Genomic DNA, 22,868 nt, shown 5'->3' with positions numbered 1-22,868 from the left:
GAGATCACTGAAACCCTTTCCAGGGGTTTGTAAAGTCAAACTAATCTTGTAACACCACCAAGACATTATTTGAATTTTCACCATTGGTCTTCACATGAATGATGCCAGCAACAGAATAAAATTCTGGTGACTTACCACAAAACAGCAGCATCATCAGACTGTACTAATAAATAGTTCTTTATTTTTAAACACTCAGAAAAAAAAAGTTTCAAAATGTTCTTGATGAAACAGTAAAAATATTAATTAAAAAAATCTCAACCATTCAGGACCCATTTAAAACTATTCTATGTGACCAAGTGGAAAACACTTCTGCAATCCCCAACTGGGACAGCTGCCCTGAGGAAAAGCACTGCGGTCACTGAGTTGTGAGCTGCCTTTCACAGAACACCTTTTTCTTTTCTTTCTCTTCTCCGTTTTTTGTTTTTTGTTTTTTTTTTTTTTTTTTTTTTTTTTTTTTTTTCCCTACCTAGAGATTGAATCCAGGGGCACTTTACCACTGAGCTACATCCCCAGTTCTTTTTATTTTTAAATTTGAGACAAGTTCTCACTAAACTGCTGAGGCTGGCCTCAAACTTGCCACCCTCCTGCCTCAGCCACCAGAGTCGCTAGGACTAAAGGTGTGACAGAACACCATTTCTACCTGATACAAGGACTGACCGCAGGAATAAACGCTGCTTTTGTGGGCCCATAAGCACTTTTGCCTTCACAGACTCCATTCTCTATAGAATGTTATATTTTATGACTGCATTGGTATAAAGACAAACATATTAATATTATATTTAAAATATTTTCTTCAATTAAAAAGAAGTGACCTTCATTTTCTTCTGATTTTAAAAGAAATCAAGGCATTTTCATGGCCTTATAAAGTCCTGCAGGCCTCTGCATTATTTCTAAGGGAGAAGTTGGGCCTGGTTGACAAACTGTGGTTGTTCAGATTTGAGGTGTGTGTCAGGGCTGAATTCTCCACAAGGCACATTTTTATTATGTAATATTAGTATATTTGTCTTTATGCTAATGCTGCCTGTTTTTTAAATAAAAGGACCTGTGAAGGCAAAATTACTTGCAGCCACAAAAGTCTTCATGCAGTCCCAGGTACATGTAAACATTTTCTTGAAAATGAATGAATCTCTCAAATCAAGGAATACCTCTGCAACATTGTTGCCAATAACAAATTTAAGCTTTCCAACAAAAATTATAATTTTGGGAAACTTATGTCTGTCACTGAGTTTGAAAAAAACCCTTCAGATGAGAGCAGCAAAGATATTAATGAGTGTGGCTTTCCAATCTTATACAATGAACTGTGTTCATGTTTGGACGTTCTACAAAACTCAGTAAACCTGGGGCTGGGGTTGTGGCTCTGTGGTGGAGCGCTTTCCTGGCATGTATGAGGCCCTGGGTTAAATCCTCACACAGCATATAAATAAATAAATTAAATAAAGGCCCATTGACAACTAAAAAAAAAAAGTTTTAAACTCAGTAAACCTATATTTTCCAAATGACCTATGTATGACTTTTATTAAATCATGAATAGTTAAATTGTCCATTCAGGACATAAGAAAGAACAATGATTTTAATGTAACTGGGTTTTAAAAATTCACTGATTGGCTTCACTCTCTAAATTGTGATTAACCTTTAAGAAACTATTTCTGAATTTTGGTGTAGCATTACAGAACACCTGGTGGCCCTTGCAGAACTGAGAATGCCTAAGGAGTGGCTCTGTCCCTCCCCTGGCACCATTTCCCTAGGGAATCCTCACATATCCTTGATGCTTGTCCCCAAGTATCATCATCTCTCCAGTTTCATCTGTTACTTTTCCCTTAACTGATTCCACTCCAACTTCATACTCTCTTGTGCCTTAATGATTTTGGACATACTCCTGCCTCCGGGTTTTTGTGCTTGCTCTTTTCATGATTGGCACACTCCTTCCCAAGATAACCACATGGTTTGCACCATGAATGAGTTGACATTCCTTCAGGTCTTTGCTGGAATGTTACTTTCTCAGGAAGGCAATCTCTTAAACCGCACTCCTATTCCACACCCCTTATCTCCCTCCCCTGGCTTATTTTTCTCCACAGTTTTTATACTATGTCAATGAAGACGCATCATCTCCTTTTCTATTGCCTTTCTTCTCCCACTAGACTGCAGCTTCAGGAGGGCAGGAATTTTTGCCTGTTCAGTCCACTGCTTCATTTCCAGCATCCAGATTCCTGCTCGGCGCAAAATATGTTCCGAGTATTTAATTGAATGCATGTATCGCACACTGATTTGCAAATCAGTAAAGCTTCAGGATGAGAGGAAGAGTACACCACCGCTGCTATTCCAGCGAAGCCTGAGGGCTGGGTAGAGCCTTCAATTACCTCCATATTCCCAGAAACGGCACATTAAACTTCACTCCAATCCTGAGAGTTGCTATTCTTATTCAAATTTAGTTCGCAGCAACCGGGTGGAGAGGTGGCTTCGCTCTTCACATTTTGGAGGAAGGTGAATTCGGGGAAGGCCGCTATTGAAGCACCAAGCATGTGGCACTAATGCATCGAGGGGAAAAACCTGATTTAGGTATAGGTGGTAGCGCTTTGCGCGACCTCTCCTCTTTCTGCTAGTCTACAGTTTTAAAAAATGCGTGTGATGAAGATTAACTGTTTATATGAATAAATCCCAGCTTGGAACCAATAGCTGACGTTGACTGAACTGAAGTAGCTAACTCCTTCCTTGCGAGTAAGCGCGTTTGACTTTGAAGAACCCCAGAGGAGCCGAGAGGCGGGTGCAGGAGTTGATCTTGGAGCAGACAGATTAGGGCTTGGGAATGGCTTGTTTCTTAAGGCAGTGGAGGCTTGAGGTCCGGGAAATTTGAATTGACTGGGGAGGAAAAAGTGGTCGCTGATAACAACTGAGTCACCCCTCCCCCGGATTGATGGGAAGATTACCAGGTTGAGGCAAGGAAAGGCCTTGGATGAGAGCCAGGCACACAGTAGGCGCTTACTCCAGATGCAGTGGTTGAGATGTGCCCTGGAGAAGCGCCTCTCAGGGGGCCTGATCCTTTCCAAGTCCTTTCTAAGGACTTAGCTCCTGGAGCTCACCGCCTGAACCTTGCGTCCCGCGTGTGGACGGGATGCCTGGGGGCAGAGTCAGCCGCCAGGGTCTGGGTGCAGCAGGGACAGACCCGCTGACGTCCAGGGGGCCGAGCGCTAGACTGGGGTCAAGGCCGGGGCGCGGGGTGGCGCGGGGAGGGGTGGCCGGACGCGCGGGGACGAGATGGGATGTGACGAGCGGCGCGCTGTGCATTGTGGGAATCCCGGGGCCGCGGCGACTGGTTCCAGTTCACTCGGCAGCGGAGCCGGGCGGAGGGGGCGAGCGCGGGGCGCGCGGGCGGGAAGCGAGGAGGCGGGCGAGCGAGCGGGCGGGCCAGCGAAGAGTGCGGAGAGAAAAGGCGCGAGCGGCCGAGAGGGCTCAGGCCGGACACCTAGCTGCTGCCGCTGCCGCCGCCGCCGCCACCGAGCCGCCCCGTAAGTGCCGCGCGGGCCCCCTCGCCACGCGCCGGGTCCCCGCTGCTCCGGTCGGGCAGCCGCGCGCCTTCCAGCCGGGGTGCCTGGGAGCGGCCCGGCCTGGCGCGCACTGGGGCGGCCCTGGCTGGGCTCGGCTGCTGGGCTCCGTGCGGCCCACGCCGGGCCTCGCGCTGCCAGTCGCCCGCCCAGGCCCTGCCCGGGCCGCGCGGGAGTCCCTTTGGTTTTGTTAAGAAAGCAAACCCGGAAACCAACTTCTCTTCGAAAGGCATCCTCTGTCTGCTCCTGGGCGCTTTTGTGGGAAGGAGACAGTTGAGGCCCCTCCCCTGGCGACCCTGCCAGGGCTGCGAGCGTGCTGGGCCCGAGGACGCAGGAGGCCTGGTGGCGCTGGCTGGCTGGTCAGCCTGGGCCCGAGCGCCCAGGAGCTGTTGTGCGCGGAGTTGTACTTGGTCAGGCGCCCGCCGGCCTGCGACTTACCCGCCCCGGCACAATAAGTCGGGCCCGAGCCCCAGGGGGCCATGGTGTAGCGGGCTGGCTCGGTATCTGTCTGCTGGGAGGCTGGAGCGGGGGTTGGGGGATACTCGCGGGACTGAAGCCAAGCCTGGGGCAGGGGTAGGAGGCTGTCCAGGGATGCGTTGGAGAGGGGCCACGGGAACCCCCGCTGCTGTAACTTGCCTCGGAATTGGCCTTTTGTTTGCTTTGTGGTTGGGAGGTTTTTCTTTCTTTTTTCTTTTTTCTTTTTTTTAAAGGTAATTCGGGGAAAACTGTAGATTCCCCGGGTGGAGAAGACCTGCAGGGAGAGACTCGCTGGGGGTGGGGTGGAGAGTGAGTGCGCAAGATGCTGGCTGTATCACCTGACAACAGGTGTGAGAGATGGTGCGCCCCACCCCCACTCCTGCAGGGACCACAGATCACTCAAATTGCTGGTCAGGAGATTGCTTGAAATGTTCTTTTAGACAAGATGTTAGGAAGATGTAGCCGAATTTGAAGGTGAACGACTTCTGTACAAATAGCTGAGACATACCTTGAATTCAACAATTACCATTACCATGGAGTCCTTGTAAGATTTTAATGATCCAATAAACAGAGTAGAAGAATAGACAATTAGAGGGGCCCTCTTGCTGACTTACCTCTTTTCTAACACCTCTGTGGTTTGAGGTTTTTCCCTTGCGGGGATGTGCTTTGTTCCTGGGCTCCTGGCTCCAGGGAGTACTTTCAGTTTTAGGTTTGAGTGGGAGGCTCAAGTGGTAAATTTGGTAGAACCCACCTTCCACCTACTGCAGGCCACCTTTGCATTCCTGGTCTGCTGTCAGATTCATTAACTCTGAAATGGACATGTCATGCTCCCAACTGGAATTAAGCCTTGTACACAATTTACCAAAGTTGGGCAGCAGCAGCATCTCAGTTTTGTACAAGACATTCTCTGATAGGAATGACTATGTTTTTAACCTAATTTTTTCCCTTAAAAATGGCAAGAAAACTCAAGATTTAAAATTATTGACCCTTTTAATTTTACAAGGGGAAGTTAGAGTCCTCCTGCCCTCCCTCTGTTCTTTTATTTCACTTGTTACTATTGTTAGTGCTCATCCCTAGATGAGGCCTAAGGGGGATGTAAATGGAAATCGTTTGGGTCAGGGCTTAATTTAGGATGAGGCAAGGATAGCTCACATTTTCTTGAATTTTGAAAATTGTCTAGGACTTCATATGTCACATTCTTTAATACACAACTGGGTCACTGGCTTGGGTTTCAACAAATGGGCCAGGCGCAGGGAGTGGCATAGCTCAGTCTGCCATTTCTTCTGGTCCTGGAGACAGTATGACTTCAATCCCCATTGATAGACTTGGAGCACATGTGTTTTGGGACCTGCCTCTAATATCTTCAGAACTAATGCTGCCCAGCTCAAAGATAGTAAAAGCATAAAGTGAAAACTCCTCAATGAAAAACCCAGCTAGCATCTATATAGTGTTCATCAGAATTGCAACGACTCCAGGGGTTTGGGACTTGCTTTTTAGAACCCCATTCTGGAACACCGACTGGGAAAGGCGTAGGAGGACGCAGGGCCTATACCTGTCTTAGAGTCCTCCTCCCATTCTATAGATTTAGAAGGATGTGTGCCCTGCCTTAGTCCCAAAGAATTCTACAGCTAGTTTTCTGCCTGACAGGTATCTTGCCGTCTTTCAGCAAATCCTGTTCCTGCAAATCAGCACTGATTCAGGGAGTTGGGGTACAGTCATAATCAAGAAATGCCCAGGCAGGCTCTGCCCTGGAGAACTGACATTAGGAGAAGACAGGCAAGTGGCTCTTAGGAGGTCAGTATTAGAGGCCATAGTAGCCCCCAGGAGGAACACTTACCTAGCCAAGAGTGAGCCCTTACTGGCGTGCAGAAGTCAAGTAGGAGTTGACTGGGTGAAGGAGAGTAGATAGGGACAAGTGTTTGAGTCCTAGGGCACCACATGAGCAGATCTCAGAAAAAAATAAGGGCTGTGGAGAACTGCCAGAGGCTTAGTACTACTGAATCCTAAAGTCAGGTGAGCCTAGCGGGCCAAATCACACAGGATCCTGATCAGAACCAGACTTTATCCCAAATATCAGGAGCCACTGAAGGGTTCTGAACGGGAGAGAGATGTGGTCAGGTGTTCTTTTATTCTTGTTGGGAACACTTCCTCTGTCAGCAAATGCTGAGTGGCTTCCAGATGCTAAGTATGACCAAGGTCTCACCCTCTAAAGCTCACATTTTAACTTTACTCTTTATGGCCTTCCCCTGGAGTGGCTATCATCTTAGAGATTGGCACAGCTTTCAAAAGGGAAAGGAGGCAAGTTGCCCTGTGAAGCAGGCAGAGAATGGTGCAGCTCAGGAAGACACTATAGAGTAGGTTTGCAGAGGTGAAATTTCAGTCCTCAACTGCTTCCTGCAAACTGCTTCCTGCTTTCGGTGCTTGACACTTATGTTTGGGTATTGCTTTTTCCCGCCACTGAAAACTTGACATGTGCTGGTTTTCAAAATGCATGGTTTAGGATTTATTTTCTATCTCAGTTTTGTCTGCCTCTTCTGTTTGCAGTTTCTCCTATTCACTGAGGGTGGATTGTAGGTTCTTTAATTGTCTGGCTTATTTTATGATTTAGGGTTTAATGAATGGAGAAAGATGTTTTTTCCTGATTGGCTGGTGTTACAAGAACAGGTCTCTGTTGCAAGCCAGTCAGAGTGCAGCTTGTGAGCCCAGCGCTGAGTGATGGTTGTATAGTATATACACATGCCTCCGGGGACATGGCAGCAGTGCCACTGTTAATCATTTGATGTGGTGGGAGTAAACAGAAGAGAACACTGTAAACAGGATTAGCGTCCTTCCCTTCAGAATCAAGTATCTGAGGTGTTCTTTCATGATTGGAGTTGATGGGAAGTTGATAAATGCTCATGGATACTGGGGCATTTATCCAGCTGCAGGGAACAGATGGGATAGTCCCCCCCTCGCCGACAGTGATTTCAGCATGAATGGCTCAGATTTCTCCATCCTGAGGGCTAGAGCCAGGGCTCTCTGCTGCAGCTCCCCAGCAGTTGCAATCAATATTTCATTCAAGATCAATATGCATGTGTTCATTGCTTAGATAATAGGAAACTTCACAATTGATCATTCCGGTAGTTTCATGAGCGCCCTGATTATTTAAGGACTTTCTCTGCTGTACTTTTAGCAGGAGCCAGTGTCTTCAGGTGTGAAGAAGATAAGTATTGACCTCTAGTTTGTGTTACTGAGCCTGTCCGGTGGCAGGAGGAGTGGTTGCTGGAGCCTCTGTCTGACTCTGCTCTAGCTGTCAAGGCATTGGAGCTCCCTTGCTGGGAACCCCTAAGATGGTTGCACAAGCTCCCTGACTTTTTGAGGTTGGGCTCCCACAGCTATTTGACCAAGCGTATGTACATGAATGGTCCCAGAGAAGGTTCCCAACTGGTATCTTACTGACCACAGCTCTGAGTCCTTGGCCTTTGGAAATGCTGCCCTCTCTGTCAAGGGAACCTCATCCACTCTGTGTCAACTAATGAACTACACAGTTTGGCCAGCATTTGAATGCCTACCAGGTAGCAGGCAGGATGGTGTGCTCTTGGTAAGAGTGGTGAGCAGACTGCATTGTCCATGTCATCAAGACTTACTTATAAGTAAACAGGCAATGATGATACAGTGTATCTGTGCTAAGGATGGGGCAGCTGGCTTTAGAATTTGTATATAAATTGAATGTAGTGTAGCAATCAGGTTGGAAGGAAAGATTGGAAAGTATCTTTGCAGAGTACTTTACATAAAATGGAGAAGAGAGAATATACTGAACATAAAGAGCAGGGAGAGGGAGATTATAAGACATTTTAAGCTGGGCTTTGGGGCATCAGCAGACATGTCCACTGGGGAAACTGGGAGTGTTTGGCCTGGGGAGTTCTGGTTGCTGGGCTACCAGACAGAACTGGGCAAGGAATCTGAGCAAGCTGAATATATTGAAGGGTAGAGGCAGGAGTGAAGGTGATTTGTGTGGAATAAAAAGGAGGGCATGGTAGGACCTCCATGGCACCTTCATTCCTTGCCTCTCATGTCCCTCTTTATACTAGAGGGCTTCTTGTTCTCAAGTCAGTCCTGTTCACAGAATTCTTACCATTAGCCTTCTAATTTGCCCTGGTGTGTGAGGGTAGACCACATTTTCCTAGGTACTTCTCAGTTGTTGAGGAGCCAGTGGTCAGACTGGCTTCTCTTTCAAGCCTGGCTCATCTCTCCATATAGCCCCTCTAACAGTTTGTTTTCAGGTAAGCTTTGAGTTTCTACAAACAAGGTTCACTTTTATTGTGATTGATTTGTAGTTAGAGAAATTGCAGAGTACAGTAGTTTGGTTTTCATTAGTGTAACAAAATGCCTGAGGTAGGCTACTTCATAAAGAAAGGAGGTTATTTTGACCTATGGTTTTGGAGGTGGAAGGTTAAGGACCCACATCTGGTGGTGGCCTTCTTGCTGGCAGAGTCCTGAGGTGGTGTAGAGCATCACATGGCATGAGACAGGGAATGCACCTATGTACATGTATCTCTTCTAGTCTCTTCCCTTCTTCTAATAAAGCTACCAGGATTCAACCATGGGGGTTCTACCTAATGACCTTATCTGACACTAGTCATTTCCCAAAGGCTCCACCTCTAAGCACTGTAGTTGGATTAGATCCCCATCCTGCCACTACCTCAGAAAGGGGGTTAAATATCAATACATGAAGCCTGGTGGGGCACTCAAACCACATCACTGAGATCCCTTCAGGATCTGCCTCAGGATCTTCATGTCCAAGGCTGATAACAGCCAAAGGTCAGTCAAGCTAATGTACAGTGATGACTGACCACAGGCTCTCCCCATCTCAATAACAGCTGGGACCCTCAACAGGTTGACTGAGTGAACTGACATTTTTATTGGTTTGACTCAATAGTATAATTGCATTGTGAGCAACTTCAGTGCTCTGCAGAGAGACTGAGTGCTTAGGAAGTCACTTTGTCTTTCATGTAGGACTGTCTGTTCCTCAGATCAGGCTGTTTGCAGGACATGGGTCAAATAGGGCCCAGCCAGCTTTGACTGGTCGTTCAGACCTTAGTTTCAGAGTCAGATTTCAAACTGGTTTGTCATGTGACTGACACACCCCCTTTTTTTCTGAGCAAATAGCTAGCTAGAATCTGTTTCCTAACCTGTCTTGGAATTAGATGTGGCCACTGGGTATGGTGGCACTTACCTATAATCCCAGCAACTCAGGAGGCTAAGACAGGAGGATCCCAAATTCAAGGCCAGTCTCAGCAACTTAGGGAGCCCCAATGTCAAAAATAAAAAATAAAAAGGGTTGGGAATATAGCTCAGTGGTAGTGTACTCCTGGGTTCAATCTCCAGTACCTCAAAAACAAAACAGAAACAGCCATTAAGTGTGACCATATAACCAGGTTCTAGTTGATGAATCATTGTCAGTAGTGGTATGCCCACTTTCCAACCTGGTCCCTAAAAACTTTCATGTGTTATCCTCCATGGTATTTTCCTTAGGATTAGGCATTGAGATGTCAGAGTCAGAAGATGGGAGAGGTTTGGACTCACAAATCATTAGGTGGGGGAGATGCACCAGCCAATCAAGGAAACCATTTTTTGACTTGTACTAGTTAGAATTCTGTTACTATAATGAAAAATGTGAGGCTAGGTAATTTTATGAAGAAAAGACGCTTATTTAGCTTGGAGTTATAGAGGTTCAAGGGCATGGTGCTGGCATCATCATGGTAGATGGCATCACAGTGGTGGGAACACATGCAAGGGGGAAATCATGGTGAGATAAGAAGCCAGAGAGTGGTGTAGGGAAGTGCTGGCAATAACCTCTCACCAGGCCCCACCTCTTAATGGTCCTGCCTCCTTGTAACATCACACTAGAGACCCAACTTTTCAACACATGAACCTTTGCGGAACAAACCACATCCAAACTGCAGCAGGGTTTTTCATGAGTAAGAAATAAATTGTAGGGACTGATCTGTTAAAGCAACCCAGCAATACCTTCACCAGTACATATGTCCAACACCTGCTCTTGGAGAGTGACCTTTTTTCTTCTGATACACACTGTTGTTTTTTTTTAACTACTGAGTACTCGCTCAGTGAGGGAGCATCAGATCCCTCTCAAGCATACTCTAATTCTCCCACTAAGGCTTTGAGGTCTTCACTATCATCATCTCTACTGGACAGATGAAAACACAGGTCTAGAGGGGTTAAATCACATTTTCAAGGCCACATGGCCATTAAGTGGCAGAGCCATAATTAGAGTTGGGTTGCTTTAACAGATAAGTCCCGGGGTTGTGATGCCATCTACCATGATGATCATCATGCTCAAGAGTCACTTCCCTCACAACCACTCTCTGTCCCCACTTTAGTGTTGGGTCAGAGCTACCCCTATCTCCATAAACCTCTGAAGAGCAGAGTGGACCTGGCACACTCATGGGGTGATCTGGAGACTGCACAGCTGTGAGGTGATTTTTCCAGAGGATATTTTACAAGCCACTGCATGCTGCTGGACATCATGAGGCTGCAGAGCTTAGTCAGAATCCTTTCATAGCTGGGGGAGCTATGGTTAGAAGTGCAGAAAGAACATGAGGAAGGTAAAGAAAGAATCTTTGTAAGACAACCTCCTAGGCAGGGATAGTCTTGAGGCTGCTAATTGAATGGAAGCCTGACTGAAGATGAGATGTGAAGTGTCCTGCTAGCAGGGTGGCACTGGAAGAACCTGGGTCCCAGGGATGAGTCAACTGCAGTAGTTGGCGTCCATTCATTTGCAATTCAGTCGAGTTGGGGAGGTAGGCACAAGTGCCAGGATATAAGCTATGGGAAGATAAGGGCTGTGACCATGTCTAAGAAACCCCCATGGCAGATAGAGCATGTAAGCATCCATTCAGCAAGTTGACAAGAGGACAAAGGGTGTTCCAAGCAGGAGGAGCATGTTCAAAGATCTGCTTTATGCAGCAGGACAGTGTCAGGAAGTCAGAGGTAGCATCTGAGCATGGGCAGGAGTGTGAGGAAGCAGTGCTATAGCTGTACTTGAAGGATGCTGAAGGAGGGCAGGAAGGGAGGTGAGAAACAAGGAGGCTGAGAGGTTCTGCAGATGGGTTGGACAGAGCTCGGCCAACACTTGGGTGCTGTGGGACAGGCAGAAAGTACGGGTCCGGGTGACTTCTGCTTGGGTAGCATGGTGCGTGATAATACCACTGGTGGGTCCAAAAGACAGAGGAATTCAAGGGGTCCAAGTGACTAACAAGTTGGCCCTTGCCATAGGCAGTCATAATGCAACTCTGGGACCCAGCAGCCAGGTATGCACTGGCCTGGAGACTGGGAATCACATAGAGCCCCTTGGCTGCAGCCAGAGGAGGGAAACGCAAGGAGCATCACTCTTAAGGAATAAGTTTGAGTAGAACCTGCCAGGTCCTGGGACTAATGACTTCTCTTTGGAGAACACGGTCCACTTCCTGCAGAGGCAGCCCTAGACACAGGTCTGCTGGTATACAGAACTGAATCTGCTGCATTAGAAAGGGACTGAATAATCATCCCTGACCACAGGCCTCCTCTACTGGAGGAGTGGAGGCATCCAGATTAAATGCTTTTAGTCCAAAGATGTTGGGTTTTTGGTTTGTGAAACACATTTGTAGTAAAACCAGATACTGCCAGGAAACCAGTGACAACTCTCCCTAAGACACAGGCACATGCATACCATTCCTGCTTAGAGTAACCACAGGACCTGTTTACAAGAAATGTCTTAAAACAGTGCATTACCACAAGAAATGGGATCAATTAATTGTTTCAGAAAAACTTCAACTCAGGGTCTCTGTCTAGCAATATGAGCCCTTAAGATTTGGCGCCCTGATAGGGTACTGTACAGGTCTCTCTCATCATAGGGGCCTGAGCCACCTTAACCCCTACAGCGGGGCCTGGTGGTACAGGTACCCAGAGTGCCCAGCAGTTCTGCTGTCAGCCAGATGACTTGGGATGCTTTCAGGGTCATAGAGATATTAGGTGTGGACCTGGTCCCCACTGTAATGTTGAGTGTCAGTATAATAAGGACTCCTAGTCCTATGGCCTCCATGGTCATAGAGGCATGGCCTGTTGGAACTGGAGGGGTCCACATAGTATGGAGCCTAACCTGTTTCTCAGTATCACTGTCCATTTTGTTCAGTGAGTTGAACATAGATGTTCCATAGGGCAGGCATCAAGGAGATTCCAGAACAGGCTGAGGTTCCTCATATTCCCTTTCCCAGCACCCTGAATTGGCCCTTTGAAGCACTTATGATAATCATATAAAGGACTAGGGTTACTTATTATCTCTCTCCCCACCAGCTCAGGAGGGCAGGGATCACCTCTGCCTGGCATAGTTCCTGAAGTGCACGCATGGGTGAATGGAAGGCTTTGAGCAAGCATGTGCTACTCTAGGGATATAGTCAAGGAAGCCCTCCACCAGCTTGCAACCTGATGGAGATAGGGACGTGCACACTGTTGCTGTGGCCCAAAGCTCATGGAATCCTAAGGATGGAGTAGTCAGACCCTCATACTCACCCAAGAACTTGTGGGTGATAGATGGAGGGCCAAGAGCAAACCCAAGGGATAAAGGTGCTCGCAGTAAAAGGGAATAGTTACTGCAAAGGCAGAGAAAATGAAGAAGGTCAGTGTCTGGCGGGAACCCCCTGTGACTCACTGTCCAAGTTTGGAATACAAGTGGTACAAGGTGAGGCTAGACAGACGTGTCAGGCTTGCATGGTGGACAAAGGTCTTGATTTTATCCTGGGACTTGTGGCATCCCTGGCATGCTTTGGAACTGGGACCAGGGCATATTCTCATATGTGTGTGCAGATTGCCCTGCCGATGGGGTGGAAGGTGGATTGGGACAAGTTGGGCAAATTTTTGAAGGAGATGTCTGTGACCACTTGATTAAAATAGTGATAAGGTGGATGGAGTCACATGAGAGGGTTGAGGAGGGCATCCTGTGGACTTGGGGGACTGTTGGGTTGAGATGGGAAAAAAGCAGGGAGGGAAGACCACCTTTCCTTCTCTAAAGATAGCTCCCTCTCCCCAGTGGACTTGATGTGCTCTAAGAGTCTTTTATCCCAACCTGCCTATACACAACACTAACTTCTATACATTGCTCTTGCCTGTCTCTGATCAGGGTCAGAAGGTAGAGACACTACTTTCATCACCAAACGCAGATATCTGGCTTTACATCTTCATTCTAGTAGCAGGCAACACTCTTCTTTTTACTGCTAATTTATTAGCCCCATCTCAAGTGTATGAAAATGTAATTATTAAGAGTGTAGAACATAACCAAGAAATCCCATTTTCTTTTACATCATGAGGCATAAAGCAAGGCACTTAAGCGCAGTCACTCTTAGGGTAACAGTTAAATGGAAGTGACCAATAAAGTTGATGTCATGGTATAAAATGTGCTAAGCTTAGCCTTCCTCTTCTCAGAGACCAAACTGCTCCAGTGGAGTGTAAAATGGGCTCCGAGGGCTCAGCAGCTGCAGGCAGTGGCATCTGCTGGTCAGACCTGTGCCTGTCAGGGAACCAGAGTGTCCCTGGAAGGAAGGGCCTGTGATGCAATCCTGATTGGGTGTGCTCTTGCCTTCACAGTGTGCTTACTGATCCGCTTCCAGGCCCGCTGCCATGTCGAGCCGCGGTGGGAAGAAGAAGTCCACCAAGACCTCCAGGTCCGCCAAGGCAGGTGTCATCTTCCCAGTGGGGCGGATGCTGCGGTACATCAAGAAAGGCCACCCCAAGTACAGGATTGGAGTGGGGGCACCAGTGTACATGGCTGCTGTCCTGGAATACCTGACAGGTGAGTGTACTCAAGTCAACCATGGCACCTGGGCTCAGATAAGGCTGTTCTTATAGCTTCCCAAGGACTGATAGGACTTTTTTTCTGTTTCTTTTGTTTTGAAGCATTTCAAACCTACAGAAAAGTTACAAAAATAAGATAACAATCATTGTCATCTGGATTTGCCAGTTGTTAGCAGTCTGTCTCATTTGCTTTATCTCTCCCCAGCTCTTTGTGTGTGTGTGTGTACTCACAGATGCCTCTGTTATTTATTTTTGGCTGTTATATAGTCCATTTTGAAAATACTCAGTTGCCCTCATAACATCCTTTATGATTTTGTTTGTTTCTTCTTTCTGATCCAGGGTCCATTTCAGGATTGCATATGGCATCAGGTTTGGCCACCCTATACTAATCTTAACCAGTTCTCCAGATTATTGTTTTAAATCTTCCATTCTTAAATTGGAGTCCATTCTTCCATTCTTGACATTTTTGGAGAGTCCAGGCCAGTTGTTTTGCAGAATGTCCTTCCATCTGGGCTGGTCTCATGATTAGAGTCAGGTGTCACTTTGGAGAAGATGAGTCCTTCCTTATGTATCACACCTGATGTAGGTTTGTGCTATCACTGGTTATGTTCAGCTTGCTCATCGAGCTAAGTTGGCACTTCTGCACAACTCATATCACAGTTTTCACCAGTGGCTTTAGCATTCCTTGATGATCTGTCCTGAATCTGTTTTTACTGTGGTAGTACGAAACAACTTTTCCATTTCTCTCATTTCTGTACTTTTTAGGATAGCATTCTTCTGTAAATAAGAACTTTCCTTCTGCCCTTCTCTTCTTTTCATTTTTTGTGTTACCAGTGTCGGATCAGTGTTTAACTTAGTGGGTTATACCCTATTTATGTTATTATTTCTTTTAATGCTGAAATCATCTCAAATTTGACCTTCAGTCTGGTTCTTATGTCCTTTTGCTGTAGATCCATTGGTTTCTCTACATTTTCTTGCTCTCCAACCCAATAAGATATTCAGTCTCACCTTGGATTTCCTTGCCCCAGTTATGAAATCAGCGATCTCTCCAAGATGAGGTCCTTGGTTCTTTTTTGCAGATATGATCTTATTTGTGGCTCCATAAAAATTACGGGAAGCCAGCTGGACAGGGAAGGATGCAACCCACTTTTAGGAAGGTGAAAACCAGGCCTCAAAAGCCTGAAAGAACTTACCTACAATATAACATTTTAGAAGTTGAGAAGGGCCCCAAATCCTGCTGCCCTATTGTAATGTTTTTATCTCTTATTACTCAATACATGATCAAGTAGGTTGCAGAGGTGCCAGGAAGTAGCAGGTCTAATGCTTGCAGCCCCTCTCCTACAGCCAGAAAGAGAATGTAGCAAGACAGTTGGTTCTCCCAAAGTGGCACAGCCAGGCAGTGAAAGAGCTGGACAGCTTCCTGCTTTTCCAGGTCTTAATACAGCAAGGCCAAGGGTTTCCCTGAAGCAAACTCAGTCATGAAGAAGGTAAAGTTCTTGTATCTGTTGAAATCACCTAAGCATGAAAAGCAGTTGTTATGCTCTATTTACAAGGTGTTTGCTCATATTTTGGAACTTTTGCTTTTCTACTTGGCAGAGACTCTTACAGGTGGAAAGCTCAACAGCATGAACTAGGCATGATTGTTTTTTTCTATATGGATGAGGAAACAGGCAGAGAATTAAGGTGACACACCCAGGAAAGTTATGTATAGCATTGGCAGTCAGCCAAAGAGTCCAGAGGAGGAGTCACTGGATAGAAAACAGAGGACATTCTAGTTCTTGCATAGCAGTTTTTGTGCTGTATGACCAAGATTGAGTCACTTAACCTCTCTGGGCCCTGCTTTCCTTACAACTCAAATGGAGACAACTGTGCCTGCCTCACCATTTCCTGGCTGCTCTCTGCCATGAGAGCCAAAGGAGCTTTGTTTGAACACAATGGGAAAGCTTCTGTGCTATGCAAACCCAGCCCATGGTTTTTGGTTTCTGAATGCCATAACAACCTAGCCTCTTGGGTGTTCTCAGACATTATCTTCAGGTTAAGTACAATATCAGTTTCATTTCTTCTCTTTAGCATTCTCTGTTTTGTTGGCAGGGTGTGATGGGGTAGTATTATCATTCCATCACATCTCAGTCTACATGTGCTCTTCAGAAAATCTGTATGTTTCCCTTGGCTGTGCCTGGCTGGTTCTGAATCTGACCCCGGTGCTAATGAAGTCAGGGTCAGAGGATCCTTTCTCCTGGTAGATTGGAGACCTTGACTCTTGTACCGTTTTTGTCCCTGGTCCAGCTATCATTGTGTATGATACTGGTCACAAAGGATAGTGGAAATAGTTAGGGCAGCCCATCATTATGGCTGGGAAGGTAGCTCAAAGCAATTCCTTACTCTGCCATCAGCCTCATCAACTCATGCATATTGAAGAGTAATATATATATTTGAAGTTTTATAAAGTCTTAGCAGGACTGTAGTTGGGTGAATCTAAGCCATTTCCTTTGCCTGCACACAACACTGATTCATTGGCATATCTGTTGCCCAGTGCCTTCCCCTGCATGGAGTCTGGCCCAAGTGACCTCAGAAGACTATCCAGAGTGGTCTGTGCTGTGCTGTTACTCCTGTGGCCTTTGCGTCCCCCATGCTGATGGTAGAAGAGCTGAACTCAGGCTGTGTCCAGTGAGAACACTCCCAGAACAGTGGTGTACACCAGGCTAACTGCTCTTGGACAATGACAAACCTCAGCCTGTTGGGCTGGGATGTGGAAACAAAGGGTCACTTGAGAGTTCTCGGCATCTGCCTACTTTGATCTGTGGTTTGGGTCCCTGAGTTCTCTTTCTACTCTGCTCTTTGCTCTTGTTGCACTGAACCCTTTTCTCACTCATGTCCACACTAATTAAGCACCTGCTGTCTGCCAGGCTCTGTGCAAAGGTATGCATGAGAGTACAGGAATGATCAGGGCAGAATGGGCTTTGTCTGCTTTGCCCAGAGAAACCAGCCAACCCAGACAGTTACAGATTTTGACAAGTGCTATGGGAGAGGGGGTGAACATAAATAGGCCAAAGGAAGGCTCAGTGACTCAGGGACCTGAAGAGGAGCTGACCAGGGAAAGCTCTGAGAGGGAAACATCAACTGAGGCCTGGGGAGGGACATGGTGCCAACCAGCCCTGCAAGGTCTTGAAGAGGGACTCTGCCATTCATTTAACACACCTCCTTGGTGCCAATCCCTTCCCAGAGTGTGAGGAAGCTATAGGAAGGTAGAGGCTGGAGGACTAGACCTCAGCAGCTTGGGGTCTGGTTAAGGATGTGACCTAGACACCATGGTCTAACCCAAGGCTAGAGGAAGTCCCACCACTCAGTGGTACTCACTGAAGGCCGTGTGTGATATGTCTGGCACAGACAGGGACCAGACCCATCCCCACCCGCAGAGAACTTCCTGTCCAGAGACAGAAAAAGGCTGAGAAAAAGGCTGTGATGAGGCAGGACCAGTAATGCTTTGAGGCAGGATAAGGGACTGAGTGGGGTTGGGAAATCCTGGAGGAACCTTGATACCAGAGCTGCTCTGCTTATTGTCACCTGAAGACCCTATGAAGGGATTGTTTTCTTCTCCGCACAGCTGAGAGTCTTACAGGTGGTACAAACAATTGTAGGCATGGTGATGGGGTAGACCACAGGATGCCCATTTGAAATAGGCATCTGGATGCTAACAGAACTGCTGAGCTGCAGGGCCTACCCACCTTCTGAAGAACTGAGCTGACGTTTCCTTTGTGACCAACCTCGGGGATACTTGAGGCTCTGCTGTATTCTAGATCCAGGAAGTTAAGAGGAAGATCTTGGCGTCAGAGTTGCCATTTCTTACTTGTGGCCTTGGGCATGTCACTTACACCTGTGTTATATGGTTTGATCATCTGTAAAACGAGGATCCCTGTCACTGCCTCTGAGATTTGTTATGAGGCTGAAGGAGGAGCTCATGTGCGGTCCTTTTTATTGCCCATACCTGAGTGTGCCTACATGTTGACTGTTAGCTTATGGTTAAAGGGCAGGAGAGGAGGAGACCCCCAGCAATCCTGTTCTGTCTCCTAAGGGATGGTGACAGGAGCTGTCGCTGACCACCAGGGCCTGTTGAACTTCCAACTGATCCAAACTTACCAGACCTTCCCACAGACTGAGAGAACATCTTGATAGCTTCAGGCTCCCTCTGGGTTATTTCAAGTAGCCACAGGACCTTCCTCCTAAAGCCTATATTACCCAACATCTCAAGATGCCCTCTTGCCAGACTCTTCTGTCTGCTGTCACAGGCCCCTTCTGTCCATCGTTTCTGGCACATTCATGGAAACCACAAAGGATTTTCCAGATTATCCAGGAGCTAAGTATGCCTTGCCCTGGGACTATGTTACACAACAGCTGAGGCCAAACCAGCCAAGGAGTAGGTGACCTGGTGGTACCCCTGCAGGCCAGGGCCATGGCTACGCTATTACAGGGTCCCCTGTAAACATTTCACGGAAATGTTCTTTTTCCTTTTCAAGGATGAAGGTATGTGGAGCCTTGCATCTTGAAGCTGGCTTCTGTTTCTTCTCTTGGGTACAGAGTCCATCAATCTGCCACACTTAAAGGAACACAGCATTTGGAACAAACTTGGGTCTAGTGACCAGGCAACTCCTTCCCCAGATCTCTGTGCATCTAGCTTTGAGCTCTGCCTGACCCTGCCCAGAGCTCTTCCTGAGGAATGCAGTACTATCTCCTGGGCTCCTCGGTGTCCTGGGACTGTCTGTCCTTGCTCTGTTCAGCCCCTTGACCTTCCAGCCTAGAGAATCATAGAATCCTCACCTCTTGGGCACTATGAGACCTGGCGATGCATCTAAAGCATTTAAGCAGCATTCACAGTGAACACCCAGTAAAGGACAAATAAAAATAAGTGTGATTTGGGGGGAGACTGGAGGAATCAGGGACAACTTCTACCAGCCACCATCTTTGTACCTGTGATACTGCGGAACTTTTTTTTTTTTAATTTGTGGTACTGGGGATTGAACCCAGGGCCTCATGCATGCTAGACAAGCCTTCTACCACTGACATATAGCCCTTTTTATTTTATTTTGAGATGGTATCACACAAGTTGCCCAAGCTGGCCTTGAACTTGAAATTCTCTTGCCTCAATCTCCCAAGTAGCTGAGGATTACAGGTGTGTGCCACTCACCACAGCTCTGTGGAACTTTTGGATGAATGGTGTTTTAAGGGAACCTGGCTCTACTTCAGTCCAAAAACATCTTGCAGCCTCTCCCCTGAAGCTAGCACAGTGCTGGAGTGTAGGAAACAAGTAAAAATGTGTGATGTGACTCCCCCATGCAGAATTTCCATTGATGGTGGGGTGTTTAGTGACATTTAGGTGGCATTTTACCAAAGCACATGGTTCTATGACTGAAATCAGGACACAGCTAAACTCACAGCCCCTCTTTTGAAATGGATAAGTGAATAACTTTGTTGAGTTCCTTAATGAAGGAACTTGTTTTAACTTGGGGAACACTGAGTGAAACAGCCTTTTATACTGCAAGACTTGTCAGCATCTTTGACATCCTGGTGTCATTGTGAATACCCAGGAAAGGAAATGTGAGATGTAGTAGTTCCCAAGTTTTTACCACAAAAGATTTTCAAGGAATAACTATTAAAATATTTTGCATGACACAGTGTAGGGGACACTGCTGTGGGTTAAGCCTGTGAGATGGCATTACAAAGAGTAAAAAAACAAACTAGAAAGTTATCTTAAAGAAGGATCTTAGGTCTGGTTTGTTGTGCCATTGATGTACCAGACTGGACTAAGCTCTATACTGAGCCCAGCACATAGATGGTGCTAGAATATGTAAGTGAGGAAGTCACCTTGGGAAGCTATACATTATTATTCTGAGTTGAGTCACTCTTTGCTAACTTAGGGAAGTGACCTGTGCTAGACTCCGATTCAAGACAAGAGTCCCTACCCTCAGGGAGCTTGCTTACCCTGGAAGGAAAAACCTTTGGAGCCATTCAACCAAACCCTGAGAAAACAGGCCTGGTTCCTTCAAAATGTCATTCTTTTTCTTTTCCTTTTTTTGTCCAGAAACCCTGTTACATAGTCTGATCACACATCTTATTCTACAAACTCACCTAAGCCTGTTTGTAAAAGTCAAATCCACCTGCAAAGGATTTCTGACATTAAGCAGGATAGAAAGCACTGGCTTTCAGCTCCTAAGACTGGCATCTCTGGAATATGCATAGACCCTCCCTAGGTGACCACTGCTTAGATCAGAGCCAAGCTCTGGTCTGTTTAAAAATCTAGTGTATTTTTGTTTCCTGTGGCTAGAGTACATACTCTTCTGTCTTGCTTGGATTTAGTCTATAAAATGATGAAGACATCTAAATTTACATTTTCTCTTTTCAATGACCAGAACCTCCACATTCCTCTGACAAGTATCTAGCCTCCTCTAATAGTGAATGCTACAGATGTGAGGCTACCTTGGATTCATGGCTAACTGTGAAGTTTCAGGGCCAGCTCCTGACCTGAAGAAGAAGCTGGGTTGCTGGGGTGATCTTAGGACCACTTTATAGACTAAATTAGGTTTAGCTCTCAGGCCTGGTTGCATCCTGCAATAAAATCCCAAGGAAAAGGGGTAGTTGTTAGAAATACACCTAGTCATCTGGTTTTGATTAACAAAATGATCGTCCTTATTCCATGTTGCAGCTTGTTTGATTTCTCATCTCTAACTCAGATTAGTTTCTGCCTATCCATTTGGGTTCATCCTGGGACCACACCTCATCCCCACCCCTGTCTCCCAGAAGTGAAGCAGAGAGTCCTCTTCTGTCAGATGCATACCCTGTTACACAGGTACTCATTTCACACTTGGCACTTCTGATGTGGAAAAACTTAAATCTTACAAACTTAGAAGATTTGGGTAGGCAGGGCCTGTAGTTGATTGTCACTTACTTTGAAAATCAGTCCCAAGCCTCTTTACCACTTTCTGTGATACTAAAGTGTGTCCTAGACTTGCACAACTAAATATAGATCAGGAGGAGGAAGACAGTCAGGCTCAGATCTTTGGTGCTCTAAGCCCCCACATTCCTTGCTTATTTGCATGACTGTGCCTACTTTAGACTGACACTTCAGGTGAGGACCCAGGTAGTGCTTGCTGGAACCTACTGGGGTATTGATGCTGCCTTAGGACTCATGCTACAATGTTAATTATGTTCTGTAGAGCCTTTCATGAGCCTCATTTTTTTTTATTGTTTGTTCTATTTATTTATACATGATAGCAGAATGCATTTTGATTCATTGTACACAGACGGAGTACAACTTTTCATTTTCTCTGGTTGTACATGATGTAGTCACACCATTTGTGTAATCATACAGGTACATAGGGTAATGATGTTTGTCTCATTCCACCATCTTTCCTACCCCCTACCCCTTTCCCCCCATTTCCCTCTACATAATCCAAAGTTCCTCCATTCTTCCCTTACCCCTTCCTGCTCTCCCCACTGCCCCCGTAATGTATCAGAGAAAACATTTGGTCTTTGGTTTTTGGGGATTGTCTGATCTCGCTTAGCATGATATTCTCCAGTTTTATCCATTTACCTGCAAATGCCATAACTTTATTCTTCATGGCTGAGTAATATTCCATTGTGTATATATACCACAGTTTATCATTTTCTTTAATTAAAAATACACACAAATATAGAAAATAAAGAGGAATTTTAAGGAAGCAGGAGGGTGCAACTAGAAAAAAGTTGGAGACTCTGAAGTTCAAACTGCAGGGTGCTGGGTACCTTGTGTGTGCAGACTGCATTTGAATGCATGTACCCTTTTCTGGTTATGTGAATAATTTGTGTTTGAAATTTAACAAGCTAAAACTCACTCAATCTTACTACCCAGAGATAGCAGCTGGCACTGCATGCCTTTTATGTGCATATGTGTAAAAGACAGATTTTAGTCTAATAATTTGTTTTTATTAACATTTAATACTATTGACAGTCTTCTTTGATAACCAATCATAGAGACTCATCACTATATATAATCTTATAAAGCTACGTGTGAAGTGATTAAGGAGTTGCTTTCATATCAGAGCTCCTTCAGTCTCCTAAGGGAATGGATGGCTCCAGGGTAGACATTCAGAGAGCACTTGGAAAAGACTCAGTTCCTCACTGTGTGCCTTTGATGCCTGTCACTATGTGTGCACATCACTGTGTCCCTGATGATGTGGTATCCTGTGGCCAGCATGTTAACAGACCCAGGTGGGTCAGGCCTAGAGCCTGGAGGTCACCAAGTGGGAAATATATCCCAGTTCTTCTCTGCCTTACCCAAGATGTGGAGGTACAGTGTGGCTTGAGGACATGCTTCTTCCAGGGCACTTGAATCTGCTTTAGAGCTCAAAAAATGAGTTTTCATATAGTCCTTCATCTGGTCCTTCTAAAAAGTTTATGAAATTGTCCAAGAGAGTGCAAATGTGACTTGAGTATACTCCATGAAATAATGGTCTCATTTTCCTCTTCTCTTCTAGTCCTAGGGGTTGGACTGTAACATTTGGACTGGAGAGAGGAAAGGCCTCATTGCTTCTTTTTATAAATATTTCTCCCAGTCTGTAGCTTGTCTTCTCATTCCCTTTACAGTGTTTTCACAGGGTAGAAAATTTTAATTAAGCCTATCAACTGTTTCTTTCAGGGATGGGCCTTTGGTATGGTCATCACCAAACCCAAGGTCATCTGAATTTTTCTTCTGTCATCTTCCAGGAGATTTATAGTTCCACCCATTATATTTAGGGGTCTATAATTCATTTTTTTAAAATTGTTTTTATTTGTTCTAATTAGTTGTACATGACAGTAGAATGCACGACAGTAGAATTTTGGTATATTTTGATATATAAATATTTTGATATATAAATGAAGTGTAATTTCTCATTTTTCTGATTGTACATGTTATAGGATCATATCGGTCATACAGTCATATATGTTCATGAAAATATCTGTTTCACTCTTCTTCCTACCCCCATACCCCTTCCCCACCCTTCACTCCCCTCCACC

The 22,868-nt window shown here is 45.9% G+C and overlaps 1 protein-coding gene across 4 annotated transcripts in view; it reads left to right on the top strand.

The window, feature by feature from the left end:
* Nucleotides 1-3,291: 3,291 nt before the first annotated feature.
* The window catches only part of MACROH2A1 (macroH2A.1 histone), a 66,266-nt gene continuing 46,689 nt past the window's right edge, over nucleotides 3,292-22,868 (top strand). For 3 of the 4 annotated variants that reach the window (XM_079145010.1, XM_079145008.1, XM_079145009.1), the window contains exons 1-2: nucleotides 3,293-3,503; nucleotides 13,635-13,839. In XM_079145010.1, the coding sequence (XP_079001136.1) occupies nucleotides 13,668-13,839 (172 nt within the window). In that variant the 5' untranslated portion in view covers nucleotides 3,293-3,503; nucleotides 13,635-13,667. Of the gene's footprint in view, nucleotides 3,504-13,634; nucleotides 13,840-22,868 lie in introns of all 4 variants that reach the window. The other variant, XM_079145007.1, reaches the window with a different exon arrangement.

The sequence above is a fragment of the Sciurus vulgaris genome, assembly GCF_902686455.1.
Source record: "Sciurus vulgaris genome assembly, chromosome: 6".
Classification (NCBI taxonomy): Eukaryota; Metazoa; Chordata; class Mammalia; order Rodentia; family Sciuridae; genus Sciurus; species Sciurus vulgaris.
The sequence above is the reverse complement of the archived record's forward strand: the minus strand, read 5'-3'. Positions and strand labels throughout refer to the sequence as shown.